Source organism: Pollachius pollachius (genome assembly GCF_949987615.1).
Source record: "Pollachius pollachius genome assembly, chromosome: 8".
Classification (NCBI taxonomy): domain Eukaryota; kingdom Metazoa; phylum Chordata; class Actinopteri; order Gadiformes; family Gadidae; genus Pollachius; species Pollachius pollachius.
This window is the reverse complement of record NC_136941.1, coordinates 1,853,850-1,875,428: the sequence shown is the minus strand read 5'-3', so window position 1 is coordinate 1,875,428 and position 21,579 is coordinate 1,853,850. Positions and strand designations below refer to the sequence as shown.

The 21,579-nt window shown below is 53.4% G+C and overlaps 1 protein-coding gene across 1 annotated transcript in view; it reads left to right on the top strand.

Moving 5' to 3' along the window:
• The window catches only part of mtor (mechanistic target of rapamycin kinase), a 99,660-nt gene that overhangs the window by 54,303 nt on the left and 23,778 nt on the right, over positions 1-21,579 (top strand). The window contains 9 exon segments of the mRNA XM_079741860.1: positions 2,262-2,337; positions 5,012-5,151; positions 7,080-7,180; positions 8,924-9,039; positions 11,486-11,563; positions 13,753-13,860; positions 15,861-15,986; positions 17,858-17,989; positions 19,090-19,205. Of these exon segments, the coding sequence (XP_079597986.1) occupies positions 2,262-2,337; positions 5,012-5,151; positions 7,080-7,180; positions 8,924-9,039; positions 11,486-11,563; positions 13,753-13,860; positions 15,861-15,986; positions 17,858-17,989; positions 19,090-19,205 (993 nt within the window).

Here is a 21,579-nt window from a genome sequence, read left to right as displayed (position 1 = left end):
CACGAGAGAAAGAGGCTTTTTCTCATTGTGGATTTTGATTAAGTGGTTCCAGAGGTGGGTAGGTACAGGCCGTCTCTGGCAGGCTTCCTCAGCAGCCTCATGTGTTCCGGGACTCCAATCAAATAAACGCGACCGCGCTCCATAAACAACTGTTGTGCAGATACACGCAGGACGCCATGTTCAAAGCGTCAGGGTTTAGCGGTTCAGCGGTTCAAAAGCAGCGGTTAAGAATCGCTCGCTGACCGACTGAATGACTCGTGCCTTGGTGAGCACCACATGAAGTCGGCGGGTTGAAGATCTGCTCAGCGTTCCTTAAAGCACCTTGGGCGTCTTCTGCTGTACGGTCGCTCTTTTTGGTCTTCACTGATCATTTGTTGATGTTTTGGGGTTTGTTCAATGTAATTGACGTTTGAATGGAAGTCATTTAAAGCAATATGTTCATTAGATATATTCATGATTGTTTTTTTATTAAAGTAAGTCTTTCCTCGCTCTTGATTACGGTGAAGAGCAAGGTGCTGCAAGACAACCCAGTCAAATCTTACGGCGTATAGAAATCTACAACACATGCTATCATGCTGCTCACTATATTCACACCGGACGCTTGTTTAATGCTGCTTATAGAAAAACACACAAACGAATAGAAAAAAACGCGCCCGTTGAATCGTATTCACCCGAAACCTATCCTCTTCTGTCCCTGTGTGCTTGTTCAGTCTACCGGTGAGTCCGCCCCACGTTCCTTCATCCCCTCTGTCTGCCTTCCACCCGTCCTGTCAAACAAACACACTTGTAGACATCCACTCCCGTGCTGCCTTCATCAGGCGGACCCCTGCTGTGAGCCCGGCTCCCACTGCCTCTCTCCTCACTGGGAAGCGCTTCGTCCAGCCAGAGCCCGACCGCGACAGGCGAAGCTCTGCCGTCAGCCGGAGGAAATACGATGGGCTGCTTCCAGCAGAGTGTTTCCATGTGTGGGAGACGCCGGGGGGAGGAGAGGGAGGCAGGGGGGTCGGGGGGGGTGTTCCACACAGATGAGACAGACCCTTTTTTCTTGACGGATTACACAGCACCAATCCACTGGGGATCCGAGGCTTGGATTGACCATCCAGCATACTCGACACCACACTTTATATAAATACACACCTTTCATCGAGGCGGGAAGCATTAGTTTTGAGCGGTCGCGCGCGGGGCTCGCTTACCCCCGACTCGGCGCTCCGTCGCCAACGACAACCGTCTCTCCGCCGTCTCGGAGACGCATCGCCGCGGCTCTCCCGCCGGAGGGTTACATTTCTCAGGGCTCTAGACGTGTCAACGCTCTACGGCCCCCCGGGGCCCCTGGAGAACGTTCCCCCCCCCCCCGCCCGCTGCTCAGCTCGCAGGTCGTTCCTCATTCCAGTCACTTGTTAACGCCGTGCCGCTCTCGTCGGTGGCTCTACAGCCTCGGCGCGCACAGAGAGAGCCCTGTGGCCCGCTCCCATGGGGCGCCCTGATTACCTCCTCTGACATCAGACATGTGGTTTCACTGGAGCCGTATTAGGTGGTGGGGACACGCGGCATCACCTGATCCGGCCGGGGTTCTGGGGCTGTGGGGCTCTGGGCAGATGAGGTTCTGGGGTTCTGGCCAGATGACAGTGGGCTGTACAGTGGGGAGACTGGGGCCAGCACGTCTAGCTGCGGCGGCACCGACGGTCTTTGTTGTCCTGATCCCGCAGCTCTGACCTCGACAGCGATCCATCATCGTGGGGGAGCCGTGTGTGATCTCAGGGCGCTTTGGGTCTCTTTGTTTCTCAACTTCTGACAATGTTCAAATTTACATTTCGCGTTCAAGTTGTTGTTCATATCGTGCATAGAGATGCAATTTTTGGTCTGTGTGTTTTTAAATATTCTCAAACTAATCTCTGTTGTTGAACTTCCTGAATGAGCAGTTAGTACTAAGGGCGTCTTGCACTTACCTCTACAGGTAAACTGTGGACAATGGAGGTTGAAACCCCACAACCTTTTGGCTAGGAGTCAAACCCCTTAGCCCTTACCCTATGCTGCCCCTAACCTTTATAATGTTTCGATTGCTATTGCTGCCCTGTACTTATGCAGGGACACCCGAATGACCTCCAGAGTACATGGTGTGAGTGTGAGTGTGTGTGTGTGTGAGTGTGAGTGTGTGTGTGTGTGTGTGTGTGTGTGTGTGTGTGTGTGGTTCCAGGTGGACCTGACTGACTCCCCGGCCCTTCCCTAACCCCCTCCCTCTATGTTTGTGTCCCGACCTGCAGCATCAACAACAAGCTGCAGCAGCCTGAGGCCGCGTCAGGAGTGCTGGACTACGCCATGAAGCACTTCGGAGAGCTGGTGAGTGTCCTGCACTCACTCTGGGGGGAGGAGGAGGAGGCACCGCCACAGTACTGATCACGCCGTCCCTCCAAGGTGGACTGATTCAGGGCTGAGGCATGAACGAACGCGGCTGGTAAACTCGCGTTACGTGATCGTGCATTCGTCAATTCACTCCGTCACTCATCCGTTCATTCACTGCCTAATATCACTTTTTTTTTAACACCTGAATGGTGCTTGAGTCTTATTTAATTGTCTAATCCCGTTTGATATTGCTTCACGCTGGTGGTATCGTGTTACTCACCTAATAATACGTAATTATCCCGTCATGCGTTCAACATCGCCCAGCCATGAATGGGTCTCGTCCCCCGCTGTGACTTGCCCACTAAGGCACGTACTCGACCCAAATATGCAGGGGTCACGGGGGGCAGAAAGCCCCAGACCACTCTGCTCCTCACTCTCCATCTTACTCTTACTCTCTCTCACTCTCCCTGTCTCTTTCTCTCCCTCTGTTCTCACTAGGTCTGTCTCTCTCCCACAATTCTCTCTGTCGTGGTTATAAGCACAATTCAGATTCATAAGAGCTTCATCGGCATGGAAAATAAAAATGTACATGTGCAGAGCAGTTAAGAAATCTAACGAAGGTAAAACAACCAGGCATTATAAAAAAAAGTAAACCTTAAGTAAAGTATAATTTACTGACAGTAATGCAGAAGAAGAACATCTGTTGATGGGTGGGAGTGAATTGATCAAACCTTGAGTGGGCTTTTGAAAGGACATCGTAGACTGTAAGGTGTTCACGCACAATATAACAAACGTATAAAAGACATCGCTCGCCCTCTTCCTCGTGTCCTCTCTCTCCTACTTCAATGTGTTTCCTGAATGTCAGGAACGCCACAAAGCACTCCACTGTACTGGCGCGTAGCCTCCTCAAACCCTCACTTTAGTAAGCCCCCGTTTGACCTACAGCAAGTGCGGAGGAGGCTTCAAAATGTACAGACATCTTTTTACAGTCAGACACTAGTACTCGAGGTTTACATAGACAAGAGTCGGGCCAGATATACACTCACACTGCCGGACACAAGACATGCTGCGGACGCCTTCTCCTTCACTTTGTAACCTCATCGGTTACAAAACTAGAGGAAGCCGCTCTTTATGAAAACCCGTCTCTTTCAGCTCGCATCCGAATCACCATCTCTTGAAGTTGCCCTTTTTTCACACATCCCTATGTATTCTCTTTTTAACATTATCGCCGCTGGCTTCCTGCCATTCATGGCACAGAGCCAGGGAACCAAACAAATCCACCAACTGTCCTGCGTGTTTGTTTTAGTGTGTGTTTGTTTGAAAGGCTCTAAAGGGGCAGGAAGTATAACAAGACTTTAGCAGCAGAGTGAGGGCCGGGACACCAGCGAGAAGAAAACAACCGCAGCGGTGTTTGTGTAAAGCAGCCCCAGATGGTTCTGTGCACTGCATGGTCCCACACCGCTTTATGAAGTCGCTACTTTTAGCCTGAAGTCAGGCGCTGGCAAACCGGCTGTCTCACAGGTAGGGCTGTTGCCGGAAGGGCCCCACCCTCTGCCTTTGTCAGCCTCAGTCATGTTCCGGGGGTGGCAGTAGCTCAGGAGGTAGAGCGGGTTGACTGGTAGTTAGATCCCCGGCTCCTCCTAGACGAGTGTCGAGGTTTCCCTGAGCAAGACGCCTCACCCTGACTGCTCCTGACGAGCTGGCTGTCGCTCGCGCGGTTGACTCCGCCGTCGGTGTGCGAATGTGTGAATGAATGGTTGTTAGTCACTTTGGACAAAAGCGTCAGCGAATCCCGTAAATATCGCGTAAAATGTTCCCCTATTAAACCCCCGAGTTGCAGATTCGTGGCGAAAAACAACACAGAGAATCGCTCCGACACGCATGCTTCCAGGACCGGTGTCGACCGGTTGATCGGGTGGTCCGGGGTTGTTCACAGAGGGTCGGGAGGTTTGGGTTCCTCCTGGCGCCCCAGTCCGCCTCATCCATGGGTCACCAGAGGTCAGAGGTCGTCGCTCGCACCGTTGGAAATAAAGGCGATTCGTTCAAGGCCGTCAGTCGCACCGGTTGTACGCACACGTGTCACCGGCCGTGCCCTGCGGTACTAAAGGGTCTGTTGTGGAACACCCTGCCTCATTAAGACGGAACCCTTAACCTTCAGCCTGGCATCTGGTGAAGGGATTAGCGCTGGGAATTAGAATTCTTCGGTTCCCACACAAGCTCCAATATCTTCAATCGAATGGCTTAAACAAACGGAATAAAACCCCCTGAAAAACATCACGCCCGGCGTGGTCGTAACGCAACCAAACAGCGGTCTGACCTTTTAAAGGGGTTTGGCTCTACAGCGCTGCGGTTAACACCGCTCTGTCTCAGCAGGAAGGACCCGGGTTTGAACCCCACTAGGGCCGCTCCGGGGAAGGTTGCATGTTCTCTCTGCACGTCCACATGGGCTTCAAACCTCCTCCCCCCTTTCTCGCGAGTTAGATGAATACCTCGTGCTTGCGCTTTTGAGCAAGACACCTAAGAACCCTTGGATGTGAAATGGCTCCCCCACATGGCCCTGCCCCCCCGTCTCCTAGACGTGCCCCCTCTGGGATCCATACATCACTGAGCCCCAGCTGATGGATGGCTGGTGGTGGTTTCAGCGCCTGCTCTTCCCCCCCCCCCCCTGCAGGAGATCCAGGCCACCTGGTACGAGAAGCTCCACGAGTGGGAGGACGCGCTGCTGGCGTACGGCAAGAAGATCGAGCTGGCCAAGGAGGAGCCGGACCTCATCCTGGGACGCATGCGCTGCCTGGAGGCCCTGGGGGAATGGTACGTGACGCTGCGACGCCGGGGCCCGTGCTGACTCCGACCTGGGGGCCGGTAGGCGGTGAGGGCCCTGTAGGACCTTGGGGATTGAACCCTACCTACCTATCAAACGGCCCTCCCACTGCCTTGATGCTGCAGGTTGTAGACCGATGTGGGGCTGGTCTGTACGGGCCTCTTGTTACCATGGCGATCTATCCGGGAACGTCCCCACTGGCATGGGATGACCCCGAAGTCCTGAGCCTGCTAGCGTTCCAACACGTGTCATAGTGGATCATTGTTTTTGGTCTCTCGGTGTGTTTGTGCGTCTGTGTTTGAGTGTCTGTGTTTTTGTGTCTGTTTTGGATGTGTGTGTGTGTTTGTGCGCATCTATGTTTGTAGGGATGGGCTGCATGGTGACCTAATATCCTGTCCTGTGAGTCCGGAACATTTATGAAAGAACATTGTTTGTAGTTTAGGTAACAGTTCATCATCCTTAGATCCCTCTCCATAACAGATTGGACAGACCTTCCTGGTTTACTAGACCTTCCAATCTAATAAGGCCCATCTTTCTGCTCCAGAAGAACAGCTGAATGATAAAGTAAATGAAAACCTTTTGCTGAATATACGGCCTGCTGTATTACTCCCTCCAGGCCGGTCTGGGCCTTTGTGTTCGGGAAGCTTTCATATATTATACCGAGGGGAGCTGGAAACCTGCTGCACCTTGTCACATCTGCACTCTCTCTCTCGCTCGCTCTCTCTGTGCGTCTCTCCCTCTCGCTCCCTCTCAGTCTGTCTGTCTCCTCCACTCTCACTCGACCTGTCTGTGTCCCTCTCTCTCTCGCTCTCTCTCCCCCCACTCCTCTTTCTCTCGCTCTGTCTCTCCCTCCTGCTCCCTCTGTCTGTCTCTTCCACTCTCACTCTGCCTGTCTGTGTCTCTCTCCCTCTCTCCCTCTGTATGTCTGTCTCACTCGCATGCTTGCTTTTTCACTCCACTTTGTCTCTCTCTCTCAGTTTCTGCAGGGTGTGTGTGTGTCTCTCTCTCTCTCTCCGTGTCCTCTTGCTCCCCTGCCCCTCTCTCCTGTCCCAGCCTGTTTGTTCTCTGCTGGCGCTCCGCACAGGGTCGAGTTAGCCTCTTCCCAAGTGGGGAGCGCGGATCAAACTTGGCTGATTGTTGCTAATGACCAATTAGCGCTGGTCAGATGGACCCCGCTTTCCCCCGGGAACACATCTGCTTGGCAGGGCTCTGGGGTTAGAGACGCTCAGTCCAAGGTACCCCGTGCTCCGAACGGAAAAGAAACCCGGATAAATAAATAAATACCGGCAGGCGTAATTAAGCGAGGATTGGACTCCCAGTCTTGTTCCTTTGCATCCGCTGCCAGGATCGCTGGCCCGCACCGGCCATGACATCACCTAATACTTATTTGGCGGTTGAAATTGGAAAGTGTGTGTGTGCGTGTGTGTGCGTGTTGTTATTAATATTGGTTTTAATGTTGGACATCTTGTACTGGTTGGTACGGTGGCAGCGTTCTGCCGCCCCGGTGACCCCGCTGACGTTAGGGTTGTTCCGCGTGTTCCTCGCTCTAATCCTGTTGTGCGCTGAGATCTCTTTGTGTTGTTTTGGGATTTTGTTGGTGGTCATGTTTCGTGTCATTGTGCGATGTTTGTGTTGTGGTATTTGTGACGTGGGGCTGTACGTGTGGGTTTCAATGTGTTTGTGTTCTTGTGGCGTGTGCGTGGTGTTGATGCACTGCGTGTGTTGTTTGTGTGATGCACTGTGTGTGTGTTGCACTGTGTATTGACGTGTGTGTGTTGTGGTGTGTTGTGTTGGAGTGTGTGTTGTGTGTGTGTGTGTGTGTTGACGTGTGTTGTGTTGTGTGTGTGTTGTACTGCGTGTGTTGATGTGTGTGTTGTGTTGATGCCCTGTGTGTGTTTACGTGTGTATTGCTTTGCAGGGGCCAGCTGCACCAGCAGTGCTGTGAGGAGTGGACGCTGGTTAGCGAGGAGACGCAGGCCAAAATGGCGCGCATGGCTGCAGCCGCAGCATGGGGGCTAGGTAACCACCACCCTCCTGTTTACTGTTCACTCCTCCTCCTCCTCCTCCTTCTCCTTCTTCTTCTTCTTCTTCTTCTTCTTCTTCTTCTTCTTCTTCTCCTCCTCCTCCTCCTCCTCCTCCTCCTCCTCCTCCTCCTCCTCCTCCTCCTCCTCAGTGATTAGTAACGGTGAGGTCAGGCAGCGGGGTCGGGAAGGATACAGGTTGCAGTACACATGTAGAGCCTCGGACGTAGGGGCTTGCACATCAGGGCCTCGCATCATAATGACCGCCTCCATTTTGTAGCATGCAGTAAAGGAAGGATTCTGGTCGCTTTTTTGCCGTTGCTTAGTAATTATTCGTGAAGTTATTTGTCATTATGGGGTGACATTGCTGTGTTTGAAACTTTCCATGCTATACGTGGCAAAACAACGATTTAGAAGTATCATAAACAATAGTTTCCAGCAAAACATTTAATGATGCATTCTGGTATAGATAGGTATATAGAGGTGATGGTGCTGAGGTGGTGTGGAAGGTTAGGCAGGCCTAGAGTCTGTGGGAAGGCCTGGAGTCTGTAGGGAGGCCTGGAGTCTGTAGGCAGGCCTGGAGTCTGTAGGGAGGCCTGGAGTCTGTAGGGAGGCCTGGAGTCTGTAGGGAGGCCTGGAGTCTGTAGGCAGGCCTGGAGTCTGTAGGGAGGCCTGGAGTCTGTAGGGAGGCCTGGAGTCTGTAGGGAGGCCTGGAGTCTGTGGGAAGGCCTGGAGTCTGTAGGAAAGCCTGGAGTCTGTAGGGAGGCCTGGAGTCTGTTGGCAGGCCTGGAGTCTGTGGGAAGGCCTGGAGTCTGTAGGGAGGCCTGGAGTCTGTAGGCAGGCCTGGAGTCTGTAGGAAAGCCTGGAGTCTGTAGGGAGGCCTGGAGTCTGTAGGCAGGCCTGGAGTCTGTGGGAAGGCCTGGAGTCTGTAGGGAGGCCTGGAGTCTGTAGGGAGGCCTGGTGTCTGTAGGGAGGCCTGGAGTCTGTAGGGAGGCCTGAGTCTGTAGGCAGGCCAGGAGTCTGTAGGGAGGCCTGGAGTCTGTAGGCAGGCCTGGAGTCTGTGGGAAGGCCTGGAGTCTGTAGGCAGGCCTGGAGTCTGTAGGCAGGCCTGGAGTCTGTAGGCAGGCCTGGAGTCTGTAGGCAGGCCTGGAGTCTGTAGGACGGCCTAGATGCTGGTAAAGCCTGATGGACCAGCAGACTTTAGGAATGTAGTGTGAGAGCAGTGAAAAACATTATACCGCCATTATGTTTTGTGTTCATAACTTCTTGGTTTGTTGACACAGACGCTCAAATCGCTTAAGATCAAAGTAGTTCCCTCCAAGACCAATTCGTTTAATCCAATGCCAGATTACCCTCAGAAACCTCTTGATTTGGGAAAGATTCAGGGCTTGTCCCCATCACCACTACCCAAGATAATTTGTAGTTTTCTTCTCGCGGTCATACGCCTGTGAACTGAGTCCACCAATCACGTGCTCTTATCATAACATCATGATTATATCATATTATCAAGTCACTACAGTGAGCTCTCCATTAATATTGTCCTTTTCCACACTTTCATTTTTTCCATTGCATGACTGACAGAGAAATGTGCCCTTTCATTATGGGACATTTAATGTATATGAGGTTCCATGTGGCATCCCCCCACACTGTTTGGCCTATTCTACAGGAACCCTTTTCTTGAACCCTTCTCAATGTGTTGGAGAGCTGGTACCCGTGTGTGATGTACTGATGTGTTCCCCAGGCCACTGGGACAGCATGGAGGAATACACATGCATGATCCCTAGAGACACGCACGACGGGGCCTTCTACAGAGCCGTTCTAGCCCTGCATCAGGACCTCTTCTCATTGGCCCAGCAGGTGAGCGGCGTCACCACCACTATCCACCCACTACAGACCGTAGGAGTGTGTGTGTGTGTCTATCTGTGTCTGTCTGAGTCTGTGTGTCTGTCTGAGTCTGAGTAATTAACAGCCCATAAGGGCTCTGTTCTTACTGCTGCTGCTGCTACATGCATTAGACTTTATAGAAGAACGCATGAAAATTTCATTTGGGCCGTAAAAACCGGGGGGGGAAAAGACACGGTATCAAGATGTAGAAACAACCCAAGGCCTGCTCCAGTCCCCGGTTTGAATTCTCATTTGGCTCGGGCGTTTAATTTTAAAGGAACAAAGCCCACAATACACCCCCTCTGTCTCTCGTTTACAACGTAGTTCTTCCTCGGTGAGGAAACGTAAATCATAAATCACCTGAGCCCCCGCTCCAAACATCTGAGGTGAGAGTGGGGGGCTTGCAAGGCGATGATGGATCAGATTTAGCTGCGCTCCCAGAGAGAGATTTGTCTTTCTACACAGTGTCTTTGGTTAGTCTGCATGCAAACACAGGCCTGTACCTTGACAGTGATACACACCTGTCCAACCCTACCCTCCTCATCACCACTTTACCCCCAAGACACTCAGTGTTACCCCACCCTGCCTCTAAACCCAACCTCTGCCCTCCCTAACCCAGCCCTAAATTAGCCCCATGCTTATTTAGAGATTAGCTCCAGGTGTGGTTTCTAGGATTCTTCCAATCAGCCCAAGATGAGGCCGATCACAGCCCGAGGTGGGGCCTCCACCTTCCATTCTGCCTCCTCCACCTTCCAGACTGCCTCCTCCACCTTCCAGACCTTCTCCTCTACAATAACCAGACATTTGGTCATGGAAGCTCGGTTGTGTAGAGGCGTGCTCCCTCCCACGCTTTATGAAATCAGACAATAAATTCCTTGACGATTACAGAAATAACGTGAAGAACCAGACATTGCTGGATTAATCTCATCCGTGATTTTACTGCTCCACCATAAAGTTCTTCCTGCGTCTGTTGTAAGCTCGTCCAGAGCAGAGCCACGCGGTTTAGCCCTCAGCTGCCTGAGGGTGACGGTGACGACGGAAAACAGAGGTTTATTATTGGTATTCGTTTCGCACTCTGACCCTCGACCCCACATTCAGCAGGCCAGCCGGCCGTCTGACTCCACAGTGAGTCAGTCTGCCCCCAGTGCAAACAGATCCTCCACCGCCGGCTCCAGTGCCGTAAAACAGCCTCTTCGCCATCCCCCCAGAACACTGACATAAGCGGCCTCCTCCTGGGGTGATGCTCCCCGCCAAGCGGCTCCGGAACGCCGGCGCTCCTAATCCGCCCCGCGCTTAAACAAAATCCTGGGGATGGCTGGGAATGAGGCTGAAGCCAGCACCGGGAGACACCCCCACGCCAACCTTTGTAATGAGCCCCCCCCGGAATGCAGGCCGTAGAGGCCCCGGCAGCCAGGACAACCTTGAGGGTCTAGGACATTTAACCCCCCCCCCCCCCCCCCCCCTTCAGGCCCTGAGGTGTCATGGTTCAGAGTTACCGTCTCAGGTCGGAGCATGAAGGCCTGAGGTCAGATCTTTCTGAGATGTCACCTTTGAACTTGGCCTTCGCCATGCCCCTTCACTGTTTTCTCTTTTTTTCGAGTTTTGTTTATTTGTCTTGGGACGTCGGTTTTAGTACCGTAACATTCTGTCAAACACTCGTGTGTGTTCTGCCAGTTTGTGGGCTCCAGGGATTGGGCTCCAGGGAGGGCTGTTTGCTAAACAACCATCCCGCTCCGCCATGTTGTGTACTTTGGCTCATGCTGGTCTCATTTAGGCATGGTGTCAGGGGAGGGGGGTCAGCAGAGGTAGGGTGTGGGTGTTTGTGTCAGGGCAGGTGAACTCTTACTCAGCATTGTACAGCGATGCGTCACGGCACTCTCTGAGGCAGTCGATTCTCAGAATAAGACGCATTCTGCTACTTCCAAGGCAATACAGTCCACCAGAGCAGTTCAGTGTTTAACCTCCAGAGGTTTGAAGGTAAAAGCTTTGAAACTCGTAATTTGTATTCCACTAGAAGCTTTGTAAACAGTTGATGGTATTTCATAATCGGTATTTTGCATGAGAGCGCCGAAGGAGGAAACAGTGTTTAAAGAGGTGACCACCAACATCAATTATACCAGAGCCGGCTCTCGTGCAAAGAGCAAAATGTTTATTTGAACAAAAGGTTTGAAAAACTAAAAGTGCCAAACCAACCGAGGATAAATAAACGTTAGGACGTGAGGGAACCAGGTGGCGCCTCGCGTGGGGCCTTCGACCACAGCCCCCCCCCTTCCAACCCCCTCCCACAGCAGGAACCAAGCCTCGTTTTATCACCACAGGCACATTACAGGGCAGATGTATTCAAGGCGGGCATTTCTTTGCAAAAACCCTTTCAGAGTTCATGTGCCCCATTCTAACTGTGTGTGTCTTGTGTTCTCAGTGCATCGATAAGGCCAGAGACCTGCTGGATGCGGAGCTGACAGCCATGGCCGGAGAGAGCTACAGTCGGGCCTACGGGGTGAGTTCTGCCACCAGACACCGACCCACAAACCCTTTATCCAACCCCAGCTCTCTCACAGGCTGAACCCTTCTCTGAGAACCACCAATCTTCTCTGAGAACCACCACCCCTCTCAAAAGAGCCACCACCCTTTCTTTGAGAGAACCACCAGCCTTCTCTGAGAGAAATACCAACCTTCTCTGAGAGAACCACCAACCTTCTCTAAGAGAACCACCAACCTTCTCTGAGAGAACCACCAACCTTCTCTGAGAGAACCACCAACCTTCTCTGAGAGAACCACCAACCTTCTCTGAGAGAACCACCAACCTTCTCAGATGGAACCACCACCCTTCTGAGAGGGAACACCCACCCTTCTCTAGGAGAACCACCACCCTCCTCTGAGATGACCACCATCGATCTCTGAGAGAACCCCCACCCTTCTCTGAGATGACCACCTCTGTGCCCACCCAGAGTTTTTCTCCAGGCCTGAAAATATTGCCTTCTTTTGCAATACGCTGCCTGCTTAGGAGTGGTTCATAGATTCTCCAAATCAGCCAGTGGACCGCCTCTAGGGAAGCCACCGTGCAAGCGCTCCACATTATGTTACGTTATGGTAATGCCTCATTCTGCACCGTGGGAAATTCCTGCCATTACAACATGGCCTACAAGCCAGCTCCTTCATAGTAGCATGCAACACCATGACAGCTGCTGGTGAACGATGTTGATGGATGACCAAGTAGACGGATTGCCTTTGATCCCATCCCATAATATTCAGATTTACTGCGTTTTACGGCCTTCATTATAACTTCTTGGGAGTGTACTGTCAGATTTATTCAAGTAATAGTAGCCACAGACATGTATATCGCTCTGTCCCCGGAACTCTCTTGTCGCTAGGCTGGAGCTGGAAAGAGCAGCGCTTGGCTGCACATCACCAGACACAACTCAAGGACAGACGGAGCATTCACAACGCCCCACGTAATCCCGCAGAAATCCAATCCTGGGGGTTCAATAAAAGCAGCACACTCCCCTCCTCTAATCCCTCCCCTCCATCACGTCCTGTTGTACTTGGAACGCCGCTGCGGACGTCCTCGGCGGCCGTCTCCCACGCCCCCGTCCGACGTGAGGCCGCCTTCCTCTGTCCCCGCGGTTTGTGTGCGGCGGTGCGACCGTGTTCCCCGGCCGGGCCAGAGAACAGAAGAGGCTGTTACCTTAGGACAGATGTTGGCACGCTGGAACCTTCCACATCTGCATCAGGCGGTTGACGTTGCGTTTATTTATCCGTCTGGGAGGAGGAGGAGGAGGACTCTTGATGAAAGCGTTTTCGGACGCTGATCGAGCGGAAAGGATGCGTCGCCCTCCTCCTCCCCATCCTCTCCTCATCCGTTCCTCCACACATCTAACCCTCATCAAGTCTTCTTCGTCTACTCCTTCCCATCTACCTCTCCTCATAGCTTTTCCTGCTCATAATCTATTCCGTCTTATCTTATCCTTGTTACATCCTCGCCTACTCCTCCTCCACTCCTCCGCTGGTCCGCCCCTGGGTTCGGCTGCTGGTGCATCCATTGAGAGGCATGTCTGGTGTGTGTCTGGTTGTGCTTGTGCTCCGGGAGGGCTGCCTCCCTGGATCCTGGTCCCTCCTGGGGGCCCGGGGCCAGCCATCAGACAGAGAGCTAGGCCTGGATCCTGGTCCTTCCTGGGGTCCCGGGGCCAGCCTGCAGACAGAGAGCTAGGCCTGGATCCTGGTCCCTCCTGGGGGCCCGGGCCAGCCATCAGACAGAGAGCTAGGCCTGGATCCTGGTCCCTCCTGGGGGCCCGGCGCCAGCCATCAGACAGAGAGCTAGGCCGGCCTGCCGCCCTCCATTGCCTCCCGGTCCAGGAGCCGGCCTCCGTCTGCTCTGAGTCGGACTCTGGGGGCTCTCGCTCTCCCAGTATTGATATCCCATGACATCATGCAGCTCATATGATAAGATTGATATCATGACATGGGATATGAAGATTGGGAATCTGTGGGAGCCATTTATCATATGATATCACAACACGATCGTAGATATGGTTTGCTTGCTCTCATGTGTGCAGGCGGATAAATAATGGATAATCCAGCCCTCTCACCACACATCAGTCATGGATAAAAAGCATTGTGTTGACACTTTTGTGTGTGTGTGTGTGTGTGTGTGTGTGTGTGTGTGTGTGTGCGCTTGTGTGTTTCCAGGCCATGGTGTCGTGCCAGATGCTGTCAGAGCTGGAGGAGGTGATCCAGTACAAACTGGTCCCAGAGAGGAGGGACATCATCCGAGACACCTGGTGGGAGAGACTACAGGTAGAGAGACACACACACACACACACACACACACATACACGGCGTCTCTTTAGATGAGATTTCATTGGGCTGCATGTGAAAAAAAAAAAACGTGGCAAAGTGCCTCGCTCTCAAAATGCACTTCGATCAGCAGTCGAAGTTCAGAGCAATCAACTCTGAACCAACTGAGCTTCTTCCAACACTTAACCATAAAGAGTGTATTTTAGGTTTCTATATGAGTCCGTATGTGTGCGGGTATTGTGTCTGTGTGTGTGTTTGTGTGCGTGCAGTGCGTGCCTTCTCTCTGGGGGGGGGGGTCTGTGATGATCAGAGCATTGTTTGATGTGTTGGCCCTGCGTTCCGGGGGGCCGGGGCCGCTCTGGTTCCTCTGACAGCTCTCCTGCTGAGAGCGGCTCTGCTGAGAGCTGATGTTGTGGAAATGGGTTAGATCTCTTTCCCGTCGCCTTGACAACAGACAAACAAGTTTGTGCTTACGTCCCGGGTGACGGTCGTATACACGCACATAGGTTTTACTGCCCCGCCCCCCCCCCTGTCCTTTCACTGTCTTCCACACGCGAACCTGCACACGCACACGCACACACACATGATCACGTGGACCTCTGTTTGTAGTAAAGGCTTGAACTCTTGACGGCGTCTTGACGTTTTTTTTTTTCCATTCATAAAAGATGAAGGCTGGGTAGGAGAGGGCTACACAGGAAAAACACACAAGACACTAACGCACACACACGCACACACAGCAGACCTGGGCCCCATAATGGCACTACCAGAGTGTGTCTCTGTGCATGCGTACGTGTGTCTGTCTGCGTGCGTGCATGTGTTTGTGCTTATGTGCGTGCGTGCGTGCGTATGTGTGCCCGCGTGTGTGTGTGCTCGCTCGTTCACTGGAGTGATTTATTAGCAGCTAACCCAAACCACACACATCTGTCCTGGCGTCACTACTCCTCGCTTCTCACCTGTCTCTCATTCTGTCCATCATCCCAGACCCTTCTTACTGTACTGTCGGGCTCTCTCTCTCTCTCTCTCTTTCCCTCTCTTGGTTTGACCCTCACATCTTTGAGCCATTAGCGCTCTCTCAGTTACTCTCTCTCCCTGTCTGGCGGTGGCACTCTATCATTGTCTCTCCCTCGCGCTCTTTCTCTCTCTCTCTCTCCCTCTCTCTCTCTCTCCCCCTCTATGTTGTCAAAGGACTAAAATAAAGACTGAAGCCTGCCTCCAGCATGTGTGTTCGTGTATCTGTGTGAAATATTGCTTTGGTGCATGTGTGCCCAAGAGAGCGAGCCAAAAGATATGAAAAGATCCACCGCAGGATATTCTGTGTTGTCGGTGGTCCATCTCTCCTCCCTGCTCCTCCTCCCCCCTTCCTGCTCCTCATTTCACTCCCTGTTCCTTCTCTCTCCCCTAATCTTACTCCCCTTTTCCCCCCTGCTCCTGCTCCCCCCTTCCTTTTCCTTCTCTCTCTCCCTGCTCATCCTCTCCCATCCTTTTCCTTCCCTCTCCCCTATTCTTACTCCCCTTTCCCCCCCTGCCTCTCTTCTCCCCCTCCTCTCCCCCCTGTTCCTCCTCCTCTCCCCCCTGCTCCTCCTCTCCCCCCTCCTCCTCTTCTCCATCCCTCACAATCCAGGGCCTTTAGTTTATCTTTAAAGTATCTTTATCCTCTCAACTGTGTTCATAGTTAGAGTGTAAGCTTATGGCTCATTCTCTATGCATCTCCCTCTTCCTGGGTGTCTCTTTATGTCTCGCCTGCCTCTCTATTAAATTACATTTGAAGGGCTTTATTGGCATGAGAAAGACGTTCTTTAATATGGCCAAGGCACAGTAGAAAGGTAAACAACAACTTAATAACATAATTCTCTCTCGATCTCGCTCTCGCTCTCTCTCTCTCTCTCTCTCTCTCTCTCTCTCTCTCTCTCTCTCTCTCCTCTCTCTCTCTCTCTCTCTCTCTCTCTCTCTCTCTCTCTCTCTCTCTCTCTCTCTCTCTCTTCTCCCCCCCACCCCCACAGGGCTGTCAGCGCATCGTTGAGGACTGGCAGAGGATCCTGATGGTTCGCTCGCTGGTCATCAACCCCCACGAGGACATGAGGACCTGGCTCAAGTACGCCAGCCTGTGTGGCAAGAGCGGTCGTCTGGTGAGTACCCCTGCAGCGCCCCGATCCCCCTCACCTGTTCACCGGGAGACCTTAAGGTGCCGACAATCATTCACTCTCTGAGGAAGGGGTTAAAAATATCTGTCTCTAGGATGCCTTTCAGCTGGGAGCCAAAGACCCGTAGCGATGCACTCCCTTACCCCCGGTCTGCTATCTTCTGTGTCACGGTGTCTTCCCCCCGTACTTTGGTCTAACATCGTCTCGGACCGGTTACCGGAAGGTTGCCAGTTCGATCCCCGTCTCCTCCTGGAGTGTCGAGGTGTCCCTGAGCGAGACACCTCACCCCGACTGCTCCCGACGAGCTGGCTGTCGCCTCGGATGGCTGACACCGCCGTCGGCGTGTGAATGAATGGGTGAATGAACGGGTGAATGTTAAGCGATATTGCGAAGCACTTTGAGTGGCCGCTGGTTAGAAAAGCGCTGCTGTATCGATGCAGTGTATCTACTGTCTACCTTGTCCAAGGTCCTCCTCAGCACAATGGTCTTGTACTGATTAAAACGGCTCCTGTCAGGCCGAAAGAAACCCCTCATCCCCCTCTCAGCTGGAGGCCGGCGGTGGAATCACACCGTCAACCCTTCCCCCCCCTCCAGCGTGTTTAGAGAGCCTCTATCAGCCCAGCCACCCCCCCCGCGCTTACCTCACTGTTATTCCTAGTGATTGTACCAGATCCACAGGCAGTGCACCCTGCTTTCCACTGGCGCACTGTCACACACGCACGCAATCGCACGCACGCACACGCAGACACACACACACACACACCAGCACGCGCAGTAACAAACACACACACAGACACACACACGCACACACACACACACACACACACACACACACTTAGAAAATGACAAGAGTTGGCATATACATACACACGTGCACTCCAGAAGCCCCATGATGTCATCGGAAGGAAAGAGCTGTGATTGGCTAATTGTGCCCGACATCAAACGCTCACTGGGTGGAAAGGTGATTAGGCCTTGACGGGGGGGGGGGGGAGGAGGCAGGCAGGCAGGCAGAGGGGGGAGGAATGCGGAGATCGAAGAATGACCCCACTGTTTTATAAGATGTCCCCCTTTGGGGGTTTGGGAAGGAGGAGGAAGAGGATGGAAGGGGGAAGAAGAGGAGGGAAGGGGTTTCTTGGTGGGTTTCCCTACTTATCTTTCTTGTCTCACACACACACACACACACACACACACACACACACACACACACACACACACACACACACACACACTGTAGGGGGCTGCAGGGGCCGTTGAACCCCCATAGGGTAAACAGAACCCCTTTCCTGTCGTCGCCCCCCCCAGCCTGGGCTTGGCTGTCCCGTTACCAGCAGCTAACGACTCCGTGTCTACCAGCCTCCAGCCTATAGCTCATCAGGGAGACATGGAAATTAGGCTTTCTGTTTTGAGTGGTGTGGGGTGTCTAGTTCAACACGTTCCACTTCAGAACGGTATAAAACATCACGTTATAGAAATGTATAAACAGAATTAGTTTATCTACTATTTGAAAAAAATGCATCAATCATTTGAATACTCCCTTTTATCAATTCATTCGTTAAGGTGCAGTATCATAAATGAATGTACCCTTAATCTAAATGGACTGCATTTATCCTGCGCTTTTCTAACCAGCGGCCACTCTAAGCACTGTACAATATTGCCCAACATTCACCCATTCATGCACACGTTCACACACCGAGGCACGCAGGGCGGCAGCCGTCCCGTCCCGGCGCCGTCGGGGCGAGGCGTCTTGCTCATCGCGGATCACCCATCGAACCGCTCCCTGTCCGGCCGACGGCCCAGGTCCGCGCGGCTCCCATTGGCGACACTGATGCGTGATGCGTCTCCCTGTGTGTCCCCAGGCGCTGGCCCACAAGACCCTGGTGCTGCTGCTGGGGGTGGACCCCTCCAAGCAGCTGGACCACCCGTTGCCCACCACCCACCCCCACGTCACCTACGCCTACATGAAGTACATGTGGAAGAGCACCCTGAAGGTGGGTGCCGTCGCCATGGAAACCTCCTCCCCCTCCACCTCCTCCTCCTCCTCCTCCTCCTGTTGTTGTTGTTGTTATTATTATTATGTCCCTGTTGGCTTCCGCCGTTGCCGTGAAAACCTCCCAGCTCGGCATCCCCACCCAAACAGCCAATAACATCGCAGCGGCTGAACTTTCTTCTTTTCGGTCTGGCACCCTTTTTTTTTTTCTTCCCCTCCCCCAAACACCCGGCGCCCCTCCCCCCCGTGTTGTTTTCCCCTCGGCCAGGTGTCGCCGCTCTAAGTGGTTGTGGCTCCTTCTCCCAGGGCTCATTAAGGGCCGTGCGTGACGGAGGCTGAGGTAAGTGTGACTGCCCGCCCGACACCGGGGCTGAGAGGGGGGGGGCGCAGGGGCCCGCTGTGGTGCTCACCACGCCGAGGTCTGTCGTTTACAGCGCTGGTGCACGCGCTCGCTCCACACCCACGCCCCCCGGTCTCCCCCCCCGCCCCTCCACCTCAATGTCCCCTCCCTCCCTCCCTCCCTGCCTGTCCACTGGTCACCCGGCGTTCCGTCGTGTTTTACGGGGTTCCATGACCGACCGTCGGGGTGTCTGTGAGTCGACGTTGACAAGGAGTTAAATCCTCGGATCATGTGGCCTTTCTCGAGCATCTGTCGTCCGTTAGCTTTGTTTAGCGGTGGTCGTCATGCCGATGCATGACGTCGCCCGGCCATCGCCCCCCCCCCCCCCACACCCGTCTCCTGATTCTTGCGATTTTTCTTGCGAAGTGGATAAACAAGTGGCGAGAAGTCTGCTGTTCGGCGGGCGCGGAACAGATCGGGGCTTTGCGTTTCTCCAGAAACATTCCACGACCCAGCGGTTGGGCTCTGCTTGAAGTTCACAATCCAGACTAACGACACGGAAACAACCCGCAGTCCTCACACCATTTAGCTCCAATTGACCTCAGCCACCATCGCCGCCGTCTTTAATCCTATGTCATGCAAGAAAACAGGACCGGGGGGTGATTACGGGCCCCCCTTTTGGAATGCAGTGTTGTTGTTTTGTTGCGCTGCCCCATGTGTGTGTAAATTGTGTGTAAAGCGTTTGTGGTGTGCTCCTCCAGATCGAAGCCTTCCAGCACATGCAGCACTTTGTGCAGGGCATGCAGCAGCAGGCACAGCACGCCATCGCCGCCGAAGACCAGCAGCACAAGCAGGAGCTCCACAAGCTCATGGCCAGGTCAGTAGCCCAGTCAGTGCTCTCTGTACATGCCTCAGCCACTGTCGAATGCCAGTTCGCCCGAGGAAGACCCAGCCGGGGCGAAACGTTGCAGCACCGTTCAACATATGGGAGTACAGCAGTGTGCGGGCGCCCTATTATTGTAAGTTGTATCCAGCCCTGCACCTCACCGGTGGGGATGTGCGCACTGCCACTGCTTCTCTACAGGTCAGCAGCTCACCACCCCCCCAGGTCAGAAGCTCACCACCAAGCCTTATAGATCACCACCCAGCCCATAGCTTACCACCTAGCCTATTGCACACCCTTAGCCTATAGCTCACCACCCCCTAGGGGCCAATAGTGCACCTCCTAGCCTGTAGCTCACCACCACCTAGCCTGTAGCTTACCACCTAGCCTATAGCTTACCACCTAGCCTATAGCTCACCACCCCCTCAGAGCCTGTGGATCACCACCTAGCCTATAGCTCACCACCCCCTCAGAGCCTGTGGATCACCACCTAGCCTGTAGCTCACCACCACCTAACCTGTAGCTCACCACCACCTAGCCTATAGCTCCCCAACCCCTCAGGGCCTATAGCGCATCACCTAGCCTATAGCTCACCACCTAGCCTGTAGCTCACCACCTAGCCTGTAGCTCATCACCTAGCCTGTAGCTCATCACCCTCTCAGGGCCTATAGCGCATCACCTAGCCTATAGCTCATCACCTAGCCTGTAGCTCATCACCTAGCCTATAGCTCATCACCTAGCCTGTAGCTCATCACCTAGTCTGTAGCTCATCACCTAGCCTGTAGCTCATCACCTAGCCTGTAGCTCATCACCTAGCCTGTAGCTCATCACCTAGCCTGTAGCTCACCACCTAGCCTGTAGCTCATCACCTAGCCTATTGCTCCCCAACTCCCCAAAGCCAGTAACTAGCAGCCATCTATGGAGGAAGCCGATAGCTCTGTTTTGTAGAAGCTAGTAGCCAGAAGTGATCTTTGCCAGATTTGATAGGCCATTTCCAAAAAAAAGTATTTATATATATATTTACTCTCGTATCACAAGAAATACCTTCTTGGTTTCAGTCCTTAACTTTCAAAGGAGAAACGGAGGAAAGGCATGAAGGCTGTTCATGGTCCGAGTGACGTCCTGAAAGGGTTCACTCTGAGAGAGTGTGTCCGTGGTCCACCTGGTGTGACCCGAGCTCCTCCACGCGCCGTTGGTGTGTCCTCACCTTCAGCCCTGATTACTGTAGAAATAAAACCGTCTCTGGATCCATTTGCACAGACGGATGCACGGATTGTTGTTGGTCCAGTGGCGTCGTACTATTGGCCGGGGCCACAGTCCAGAGCCTCTGTTAGGAACACGAGGCTGCCAGAGTTCAGCTCCAGCGTACCTGAGCGCCAGCGGGTCATGACGCTCTGCAGGTGCTGGTAGATGACTCTTAAGTACTGTCCCGCACCACCACTCGCCGGCAGCGGAGGGGAAACGGGGGCCGACAGCGCCGACGTCAGGGAAACAGTCGCCTCTCAGATCCTTGGAGCCCATCCTGTAAACACCGCAGGTCACCCGAGGAGCGGCCTGCGCTGGTTTCCACTGGAAGGAGCCGGCTCGGAACCTGATCCTGCCACCGCCGCTCTACCGGCGCTTGACGCTCATTGCTCCATGCTGGCAGCCCTTTGTGTGTTTCTGCATCTCGGGCCTGGCACAGACTAGAGCCTCCTGGCTGGGCATGCCCAGGTTCTCACCGTCCTCCGAGAATGGCACCTCGCCCCCCCAGCTGGCAGGGGCCAGGTGTGGAGCATTTCTGTTCAGCCCCCGGGTCCAGGCATGCGAGTTGGGCGACGGCCCGTCCAAAACACAAGCGTTAACCTTTCACGCTTGACACCCCCACCTGAAAGGTTCTTTTGTTCGAACCCCAAGCTAAGATGCCTTACCTCGCACCTGATTGCACATGTACAAGTTCGCTGTCGGTTACGTTGAATGAAAGGTCCCCCTGCCCAACGCCCCGATCGACCCCTCATTTGTAGTCTCCTCACCTATGGAACAATGGAACAATCCCTCTGCCTTTGAAAGCACTTTGCTGTCGTACGGGCCGGAACATTTCCAAACCTTTTGTTGGGAAGCCTCATGAGGCCGGCTTATTAGATTAGCGTGGGGAAAGTTTAGCGCTTCCAGAGATGGCTTCTTAAGAACCTCCGAGCCCTGCGGAAGTTGTTTGCGCACTTTGCGGTCTCTTAAAACTATTTACAATACGGCCACTAAAGCCCTTCCAAATTAAGATGGGACTTCAAATGAATGCCCATAGGAGATGGAAGCACAGACCGGTGGTTTATTTTCCCTTTTTAGTATTTTTTTTTTTGTTTTACTATTGTTTTTCCCCTACCTGAAGAGA